Consider the following 11,065-nt stretch of genomic DNA (forward strand, 5'->3'; position numbering starts at 1 on the left):
TTATGGGGCACGGTAATGAGCAGTCTAGTTATGGAGGCTGGGTGATGAGCAGTCTAGTTATGGGGCAGGGTAATGAGCAGTCTAGTTATGGGGCAGGGTAATGAGCAGTCTAGTTATGGGGCAGGGTGATGAGCAGTCCAGTTAAGGAGGCAGGGTGATGAGCAGTCTAGTTACAGAGGCTGGGTGACGAGCAGTCTAGTTAAGGAGGCCTGGTGATGAGCAGTCTATTTATGGAGGTGGGGTGTATTAGGTCCAGCAGCCTGGTGAAAGGGCGGGCACGGGTGGCTGAAAGCAGAGGGCACTAAGTGGAAAGGCTGTTACCACAATGAAAAATATTTTGGGAAAAGGCAGCTTTGTCATTTGCCTTGCTAGTAAGGCTGTCTTGAAGGTCCTTTCCCCAGCTGTATGAGTCAGTGACTACAAAAACTGGCCAACTGGTGTGCTTTGCCATCCTCTTTTTCCCAGCTTTTAGAATAGGTTACAGAGATAATGTCTGTCCTTCCCTGTTTTTATTGTCTTGTGCATGTGCTTTGATGGGGACTGCACTCCTCTCTGGGATGTGTTTCCTCCCACTGAGAAGACCTGTGCTGGGACGGCTCACCCACAGCATGGAATCAGGACCCCCTGGAGGAGCACGGGCCCTAGCAAGCCCTGCTGGGTTGATTGAGCCACTAGAAACCAGGTGCCATGGGAGGGAGGGCCTAGTATCATGGAACTCATTTGGAGTTATCATTTTTTTTTCGAATTTCAATTTTAAAAGATCATATACATAGCTGGGTGTTGTGGTGGTTGCCTGTAGTCCCAGCTGCTTGGGAGGCTGAGGCAAGAGAATCACTTAATCCCAAGAGTTTGAGGTTGCTGTGAGCTGTGACACCACAACACTCTACCCAGGGCAACCTAGTGAGATTCTGTCTCAAAACAAACAAACAAAACAACAAGAACAACAACAACAACAACAAAAAACCTTATACAGGATTTCCTTAAAGTTTGTGTGCAATTTAAAATAGTTGACAAACTTTATGGACACCGTGTGTATTTTATATCTTTTTTCTAGGGCGATCTTCTGAAATAAAAAGTGACTATTCTTTAAGTTAGTCTTGATTGGAATTAATCTAATATAAACATCTTTGTCACTGATTCATCAAATTCTTCACTCACATTTATTGACACCTATTATATGCTTTAGGCCTTGTACCATGAGACTAGCAATTAATAAAAATATGCCTTTGACTGAAGCCTCTTCTCTTATATGAGCTCATACTCTGAAGGGGAGGTTGAGTAACTACAGTCTAACTAAATCTGCTTATGGTTCCTGTCATATGAAAATGGAAAGAGGAGTGGGGTTCAATTCAGGAAGGCTTCATAAAGCATGTGTTGCTCAAGGAGGCCCTTTGAGATTTACAAACATTATTTGGGTAATCAAGCAAGGAAGAACACGCAATGAGGGAAAATGAGTCAGCTAAACAAACATGAATAAACTGCAGTGGAGTAGAATTAAATGCTGTGACAAGGACAGAGCAGGGTCAGATGAAATGTCCAGAAAAGTGCACCTGTAATGATGGAAGGCAGATTACCTTCAGTGTAGGATAAGATGGTGTGTCCTCTTGGCAGGGAGTTTCTTAAGAAAGGGCTCTGCACCGGCAAGCAGAGGCTTGTCGGGTGTGGACTGAGACCAGCTGCCAGGGGCATGGTCCCCTGACTGTAACTGGGCTGGTGAGCAGAGGCTTGCTGGGTGTGGACTGAGACCTGTGGGTGGGTGGTGTAGTCCCTGGCTCCAACTGGGCCAGCAAGCAGAGAAGCAGACACCAGTGTGGACTGAGTCTGGTGGGAGAGGTCATGGACCCCCTGGCCCCAGTTGACCTGTTGGAGACCTTTGGATCCCTCTCTGTTGAGCAGGGTTTATACTGCCCAAGACAATTTGATTGGAACTTTTGTCTGGGGCTGTTCACCTGGGGACACTTCAGAGAAAGTTCTGTAGTGGAAAAGAACTGAATGGGGGGGGGCGGGGCACTGCAGCTGTCTGTATTTCTCTACAGCTGAGATTTAAACCTAATACCATGGCTTCTTAGGATAGGGTAGAGATTGCCTGATTTCAAAACAGAGCCAGCTTGCTCTAGCTCACCAAGTAGGTCCTTAGAGTCTCTGGCCGAAACTCTAAAAGGGGTCTTTGTAAGGTTGTAGGAGACAAGCCACAATTACAAAGCCTAGCACTTTGGGTAAGGGACTGATACACTCTACTACCTAGAAACCCCAATTCAATCTCATCCTACCAAATGGTGGAAAAAAACATGGGGTGGAACCAGCAGAATAACTCTGGCAACATAAATAGAGTAGAGTAGAGTAGAGTAGATCCCCCCCCCTCCCAAGGAATGGCAAAGGAGATACAACTGAAGATGCCATGCATAAATAAATGGCTAAAATGTCAGAAATCGAATTCAGAATATGGATGGCAAATAAGATGAATAGAATGGAAGAAAAGTTGGAAACTGAGATCCAAAGAGTAGTTCTAAAGTTGTCTCAAAAAATTAATGAATTCAAAGACAAAATCACCGAAGATATGGACATAATGAGAAAAGAGATAGCAGAGTTCAAGGAAGTGAAAAAGTTATTTGAGGAGCTCCGAAGTACAGTGGAATTCCTCAGTAATAGAGTTGACCAAAGAAGAAAGAATCTCTGAAATTGAAGACAAAGCTTTTGAACATTCCTAATCGCTCAAAGAGGCAGACAAATGGAGAGCAAAAACTGATCACTCCCTGAGAGAGTTGTGGGATTACTCCAAAAGATCAAACGTTCATCTTATAGGAATTTCTGAAAGAGAAGAAGATGGTCCTAAAGGTACAGATGCTCTACTCTAAGAGATTATGGAGGAGAATTTCCCAAGCATGGCAAGAGATACAGAAATCCAGATAGTAAACAGTTTCACAACCCCAGCAAGACTCAATCCAAATAAAGCATCTCTTAGACACATTATGATTAACTTTGCCAAAGTTAAGATGAAGGAGAAAATTCTGCAAGCAGTTAGATGTAAGAAAAGTATCACCTACAAAGGGAGAAATATCAGAAAGACTGCAGATATTTCAGCTGAAACGTTTTAAGCCAGAAGAGGATGATCATTGGCTTCAGTTTCTTAACTGAAAAGAAGAAACTGAAAAGAAGTTTCAGCCTAGGATCCTGTATCCAGCTGTGATAGAGAAATCACAGATGAAACTTTAATGACATATATATGTTGAAGAAATTTGCAGTAACTAAATCAGCTTTCTAGTATAGTCTCAGACCCATCCTCTACAATGACCAGCACAATGCTCTACCACCAAAGTAAACTCAGAAATTTTTGAACAAAACCCAACTTCCATGGTGGTGAAAGGATTAAAAATGTCCACTGGACTTTTGAAAAACATGATACCCAAAACACTACCAGCCTTATTAATGTGCATGGTTTAAGTCAGGGGTCCTCAAACTTTTTAAACAGGGGGCCAGTTCACTGTCCCTCAGACCATTGGAGGGCTGGACTGCAGGCCCTGGGATGAGTCTGCTGCTAAGCAAGACAGGCAATAGTGGCAAAAACACCTGGTGGGCCTGATAAATGTCCTTGGTGGGCCGCATGTGGCCTGTGGGCTGTAGTTTGAGGATACCTGGTTTAAGTTCTCTAAAGAGGTGCAGGTTGGCTGACTAGATACATAAACTCAGACAAGATATCTGCTACATAAAAGAATCTCATCTTAACCTTAAAGGATAAAAATAGACTCAGGGTAAAGGGATGGATATCTATAATACAGGCAAATGGAAACCAGAAAAAGGCAGGGGTTGTGATTTTATTTGCAGATACAACTGCTTTTAAACCAACAAAGATAAAGAAAGATAATGATGGTCGCTACATATTTGTCAAGGGAAACACCCAGCATGAAGAGATTTTGATAATTAACATTTATGCACCCTACCAGAATGCTCCTCAACTTATAAAGCAAACCCTAATGGAGATGAGCAACTTGATATCTTCCTGCACTATAATGGTTGGAAATTTTAACATCCCTTTGACAGTTTTGGATAGATCCTCCAAGAAGAAACCAAACAAAGAAATGTTAGACTTAAACCTGACCCTAGAACAGCGGTTCGCAACCTGTGGGTCATGACCCACAGGAACTGTACTAAAGGATTGTGGCATTAGGAAGACTGAGAACCACTGCTGTAGAACAAATGGACTTAACAGACCTCTACAGAACATTTCATCCTAATAAAAGTGAATATACATTCTTCTCATCAGCCAATGATCATCCTCCAGAATTGATCATATCTTAGGACACAAGTCTAACCTCATCAAATTTAAAAGAATAGAAATTATTCTTTGTATCTTCTTGGACCACCATGGAATAAAAAGTTGAACTCAACAGCAATAGGAATCTTCATACTTAAACAAAGTCATGGAAACTAAATAATCTTAGGCTGAATGGTAGCTGGGTCAAAGATGAGATTAAGAAGGAGATCATCAAATTTTTGGAACAAAATGATAACGAAGACACAAATTACCAAGACTTGTGGGATACTGCAAAGGCAGTCCTAAGAGGGAAATTTATAGCATTGGAAGCCTTCACCAACAAAACAGAGAAGAAGCCAATAACTTAATGGCTCATCTCAAGCACGAAAAGGAAGAACATTCCAACCCTAAACCCAGCAGAAGAAAAGAAATAACCAAAATTAGGGCAGAATTAAATGAAATTGAAAACAAAAGAATCATTTAGAAGATAAATGAAACAAAAAGTTGGTTTTTTGAAAAGATTAATTAAATTGATAAACCTTTGGCTAACCTACCCAGAAACAGAAAAGTAAACTCTCTAATATCATTTATCAGAAATGATAAAGGAGAAGTAACAGCAGACACCTCAGAAATTAAAAAAAAAATCCTCAGTGATTACTATTAAAAACTCTATTCCCAGAAATATGAAAATCTGAAGGAAATTGACCAATACTGAGAAGCATGCCACCTTCCTAGACTCAACCAGAAAGAATTAGAAATCTTGAATAGGCCTGTATCAATCACTGAAATTACATCAACAATACAAAATCTCCCAAAAAAGAAAAGTTGGGACCAGATGGCTTCATATCTGAAGTCTATCAAACCTTTAAAGAAGAAATAGTACCTAGTACAACCTTTTCCAAAGCATAGAAAAAGAAGGAATACTTCCCAACACATTCCATGGAGCAAATATCACCCTGATTCCCAAAATCAGGAAAGAATCCAACAAAGAAAGAAAATTATAGACCAATATCATTAATGAATATTGATGTAAAAATATTCAATAAAATCTTAGCAAACAGAATTCAGCAACACATCCAAAAAATTATACACCATGATCAAGTTGGTTTTATTCCAGGGTTACAGGGTTGGATTCAAGATGCACAAATCTATAAATATAATACATAACATAAATAAAAAAGACCATATGGATTCTCTCAATTGATTCAGAAAAAGCTTTTGATAATATCCAGCATCCTTTCATGATCAGAACACTTAAGAAAATAGACATAGAAAGGACATTTCTTAAACTTATGGCCTTAAAGAGGCCTTCTACAGCAAACCCACAGCAATATCATATTTAATGGTATAAAGTTGAAAACATTTCCACTCAATCAGGAACTAGGCAAGGATGCCCATTGTCTCCACTGCTATTCAACATAGTAATTGAAGTCTTAGTCATTGCAATCAGGCAAGAGAAAGTGATCAAGGGTATCCAAATAGGGTCAGAGGAGATCAAACTCTCACTCTTCACAGATAATATGATCCTATACCTGGAATATCCCAGGGACTCAGCTACAAAACTCTTAGAAGCGATCAAGGAATATGGCAGTGTTTCAGGATATAAAATCAAGATTTACAAATCAGTAGCTTCTATATATGCCAACAATAGTCAAACTGAAAATATACTTAAGGACTTTATTACTTTTAAAGTAGTGCCAAAGAAGATGAAATACTTGGGAATTTACCTAACAAAGAACGTGAAAGATCTCTATAAAGAGAATTCTGAAACTCTGAGAAAAGAAATAGCTGAAGATGTTAACAAATGGAAAAACATACCATATTCACGGCTGAGAAGAATCAACATTGTTAAAATGTCCATACTGCCCAAAGCAATCAACAGATTTAATGTAATCCCTATTAAAGCACCATTGTCATACTTTAAAGAGCTTGAGAAAATAGTGCTTTGTTTTATATGGAATCAGAAAAAGCCTCGAATAGCAGATACATTACTCAGAAATAAAAACAAATCAGGAAGGTATCACGTTACCAGACTTCAGGTTATACTATAAATCTATAGTGATCAAGACAGCATGGTGGTGGCACAAAAACAGAGCCGTAGATTTATGGAACAGAATAGAGATGAGATGAACCCAGCTACTTATCAGCATTTGATCTTCAATAAGCCTATCAAAAACATTCAGTGGGGGAAAGACTCCCTAATTAACAAATGGTGCTGGGTGAACTTCTGGGACCTGTAGAAGACTGAAACTGGACCCCCACCATTGACAAAAATTGATTCTCACTGGATAAAAGATTTAAACTTAATACATGAAACTATAAATATACTAGAAGAGAGTTCAGGGAAAACGCTTGAAGAAATTTGGCCTGGGAGAATATTCTATGAGGAAGACCCCCTGGGCAATTGAAGCAATACCAAGAATCCATTACTGGTATCTGATCAAACTAAAAAGCTTCTGTATAGCCAAGAGCACAGTAAGTAAAGCAAACAGACAACTTTCTGAAAGGGAGAAGATTTTTGCAGGTTATTGCTTCTGACAAAGGTATGATAATTAGAATCCAAAGGTCTGATAACTAGAATCCACAGAGAACTCAAACTAATCAATAAGAAAAGAACAAATAACCCCATTTCTTTGTGGGCAGGAGACTTGAACAGAAACTTCTCTGAAGAAGACAGGCGCATGGCTTACAAACACATGAAAAAATGCTCATCATCTCTAATCATCAGAGAAATACAAATCAAAACCACTTTGAGATATCATCTAACTCCAGTAAGACTAGCCCACATAACAAAATCCCAAAATACAGATGTTGGTGTGGATGTGGAGAGAAGGGAACACTTCTACACTGCTGGTGGGAATGCAAGCTAATATGACCTTTTTGGAAAGAAGTTTGGAGAATACTCAAGGAACTAAAAGTAGACCTACTGTTCGATCCTGCAATTCCTCTACTAGGTATATACCCAGATGATCAAAAATCATTTTACAAGAAAAGACATTTGCACTAGAATGTTTATTGTAGCCCAATTCATAATTGCCAAGACATGGAAATAGCCCAAGTTCCCACTGACCCATGAATGGATTAACAAATAGTGGTATATGTACACCATGGAATACTATGCAGCCATTAAAAAAATGGAGACTTCACATCTTTTATGCTTACCTGGATGGAGCTGGAACATATTCTTCTTAGTAAAGTGTCTCAAGAATGGGAAAAAAAGTATCCAATGTACTCGATACTACTATGAAATCAACATATAATCACCTGCAGATTCATACGAATGGTAAAACATGACTATAGTCCAGAAAGTAGAAAGAAGAGGAGAGAGACAGGAGGGGGGAGGTAAGAGGAGGGAGGATATTTGGGGGGAACCTCACATAAAGTGCATGATGCAATGGTACATTTCAAAACTTTTAAGAAAAGAGTATAATTGTGATGGATGTTTTAATCAGTTCAATATAAGCATTTTACATTGTATATCAAATCAGTACACTAAACCCCATAAATGCATCAATGTACACAGTTATGATTTAATAAAAACCAAACCAAACAAATAATAAAAAAAAAAAAAAAAGAAAGAAAGGGCTCTGCAGAGGAGCAGGGGCCTGCAGGCAAGCAGCTGTGATGGGGGTGGAACGGAGGCAGAGCAGGAGGTTGTAGGGAAGGGTAGTGGTCAAGGGCAGGTGGCCTGATGGCGTCTCCTATGGAGATGCGTTGTCCTGCTTTCTCTGTGTCCCAGCAGCCCATGGTGAGATGTGCCCAGAGGGCTGAGCTACTAGGAGGCAGCCATTGAGTGTGTAATGGGTCTCTCTCCTGGGCCTGTGTCCATTAACGCCAGGAGACTTTTCTGTGTTGTACAGGTCATTCAAATTTGAGATGCTTATTCATTTGTTCAGTTTATATTTATTTATTTTTTCTTTTCTTTTTTTTTATTGAATAGTAACTATGTACATTAATGCACTTCTGGGGTACAGTGTGGGGTTTTCACACACAATCCGAAACACTTTCATCAAACTGGTTAACATAGCCTTCATGTCATTTTCTTAGTTATTATTTTAAAACGTTCACATTCTGCTCTTAGAAAGATTCACTTGTACCCTTGTAAGATAAACCTCAGAAGTGATCCCTCCAATCCCCCTCCCTCCATCCATTCCCCCTCCCCCTCTCCCTCCCCCCCCCCCATATTCTTAGGCTGTTATTAGGTTATAGCTCATATAAAACGTATAAATTAGTTTCATAATAGGGGTGTGTACATTGGATACTTTTTCTTCCATTCTGTTCAGTTTATATTTAATGGTACTTACTGTGTGCCAGGTATCTGGCTAGGTCTGAGTTGGTAGTGCAGAAATAAAATATACTGTCTCTATCCTGAAAGAGCTTTTTGTTCAGTATAGGGATGGGGAGGGCAGAGCTACCCAGAGGGGTGCCCAGGGCCCTTGTGGCACGACGCTGTGGCTCTTCAGTTACCTTGTCAGGGCCAGGCCTGGGGCTGCCTGGTTCCTCCGCTCTGGGTACTTTCTGCTGCCTCTCTTTCTCCATGGTACTGGGGGCTTTGGCGCCCTGTCATTGGAGACACACAGTAATCAGTCTTGGACATGTTTTGTTTTTTTCCTAATACCTTCTCTGCAAATCCAGATTGACTACATACAGCTTTTGCTTGGGAAGGACGGCCTGATAAAAGGCAAGAGGAAGCAATTCATGGTGAGGACCTGAGTCAGTTTTCCTTCCTTGACAAGATGAAGTTTATTTCTTGACTTATGAACAACATTAAGCATATTTTAATGCAAAGGAATTCACCTCAATTGATTGTGCTATTATTTTATGAATATTTGGTTTGGATATAAACATTCTGCCACCAGAGTCTGGAAGTGGAAGCCCCTGGGAGTATGTGACTGGATGGATCAGGCTGACTTGTTTTAAGTGTTTCTTTCTTTGGTCAGAAGTGAGAGACCATCACTGTCTGGAACATTCTTTTTTGTCCTTTGGATCACATAGTGTGAGGACACAAACCTATCCTGTGGCTTGAAAAACAGTACTTGGCCTAACTCTGATCCTTTGTGCTGTGGCTAAGAGTAGAGTTGGAAGGGTCTGGTTGTTGGAAAGGCTATTGGATATTGGCTAGGGTGGTACAGCCCAGAGGCTGCTTAGCAGACTTCATAAGTCATTTCTGGTTCACTGAGGCGAAGTGTTGCCTCATACAGGTTTAACTAATGTGGCTGTCTGTGGATATCCTTCAGGTACAGGGAGAAAATAATAGTGTGTTCATAAACCTTTCTGGTCCCAGGAGGATGTATTGACCTTTTCCCTCTGGTGAGCCCTTCCAGCTTCCCCTCTCTTTTGTGGGCAGACCTCTTCTGAGAGTTGTGTACACATTTTAACCTCACCTATCACACACACCTCTGTTCCTCATCTGTTGGCTTTTGTCCCCATTGTGCTAAGAAAAGCCTTTTCCCTGTGGTCATGGTCAACAGTGACTTCCTTGCCTGTAAATCTGTTTGCTGCCTCTGGGTTGAGATGGAGACAACCAGGATAATTAGCTTTATGCTGTTGGTTAGAGGCAGTGGAACTCAGGTGGGAGCTTACAGACAGAGAGCTTTAATGCAGGAGTCTTGGGGGAGGCCTGGCCTCTGGGCTGCACTTCCAGGGAGGGGTGGCTGCCTCAGCCGACTGGTGTGTGGATGGAGCCCCTGGGTGGAGCCCTGTGGACACAGTCTGACCCCAGACCATGGCTGAGCTGCCTGTGTCAGACTGGGTATTGGTGGTCATCTCTCATAGTTTTTAACCTATGGGGTAGTCTGTCATATATATTTTCATTTCTCTTTGATGTCAGTTCTCATGTTATCGGGCAGTTCATACAAGTTTTCCTTTTTAATCTATGGATTTTCCCAAGGCAATTCTAGCATCACAATTTTTTTTTTTTTAGATTTGGGAAGAACAACACTCTGATGGTTCATTTGAATTAGTTTGTTCTTTAATTTTTGTCCTCCATAATTCAGTAATTAATCATTTCTGCGCTTTACATACATATGAGCAACTAAGCTGAGTGAGGTGATTGTGTTTCTGACATGTCTGCCTGTAGGAAGTCCATGGCATGCTGCAGTTCACTTTCTGCTCTTGGTAGCTCAGCACTGGATTTCATGTTTAGAGCCAGGGTTTCCCAGCACCTGTTTCTGAAGTGTGTAAGTGTGGTGATCCTTTTATCTGATGTGAATGATTCTAAAATGCCGTTGGTTTCTTATCTCTTCTCTACATTTATTGTCATTACTATTATTTTAGATCTGCACATTCATTGCAGCCCTCTTCTGGTGATGAAATATCTACCAATGTATCTGTCCAGCTTTACAATGGAGAAACTCAGCAAGTTATCATTAAATTGGAAAATATTGGAATGGAGCCATTGGAGAAACTGGAAGTCAGCTCAAAAATTCTCACCACCAAAGGTAAGTATTTTAGGCAGTTTTCACCCTAGGAATGTTTGTGTTGTTTACTTGCAGAAGAGACACTTTAAATAGCCAGTGCTGGGCTGTGCCCATAGCTGAGTGGGTAGGGCACTGGCCACAGACACCGACGCTGGTAGGTTCAAACCTGGCCTGTTCAGCTAAACAACAATGACAACTGAAACAACAACAACAACAACAAAAATAGCTGGGCGTTATGGCAGGAGCCTGCAATCCCAGCTACTTGGGAGGCTGAGGCAAGAGGATTGCTTAAGCCCAAGAGTTTGAGATTGCTGTGAGCTGTGATGCCATGGCACTCTACCGAGGGCGACATAATAAGAGTCTCACTCAAAATAAATAAAAATAAATAATTAAA

The 11,065-nt window shown here is 40.7% G+C and overlaps 1 protein-coding gene across 1 annotated transcript in view; it reads left to right on the forward strand.

Annotated features, from left to right (window-relative positions):
- The window catches only part of TRAPPC9 (trafficking protein particle complex 9), a 727,753-nt gene that overhangs the window by 172,726 nt on the left and 543,962 nt on the right, over positions 1 to 11,065 (forward strand). The window contains exon 15 of the mRNA XM_003792853.3: positions 10,529 to 10,692. Coding sequence (XP_003792901.2) covers positions 10,529 to 10,692 — 164 coding nt within the window. The remainder of the gene's footprint in view (positions 1 to 10,528; positions 10,693 to 11,065) is intronic.

This window comes from Otolemur garnettii, unplaced genomic scaffold (assembly GCF_000181295.1).
Source record: "Otolemur garnettii isolate 467f Iridium unplaced genomic scaffold, OtoGar3 scaffold00062, whole genome shotgun sequence".
NCBI lineage: Eukaryota > Metazoa > Chordata > Mammalia > Primates > Galagidae > Otolemur > Otolemur garnettii.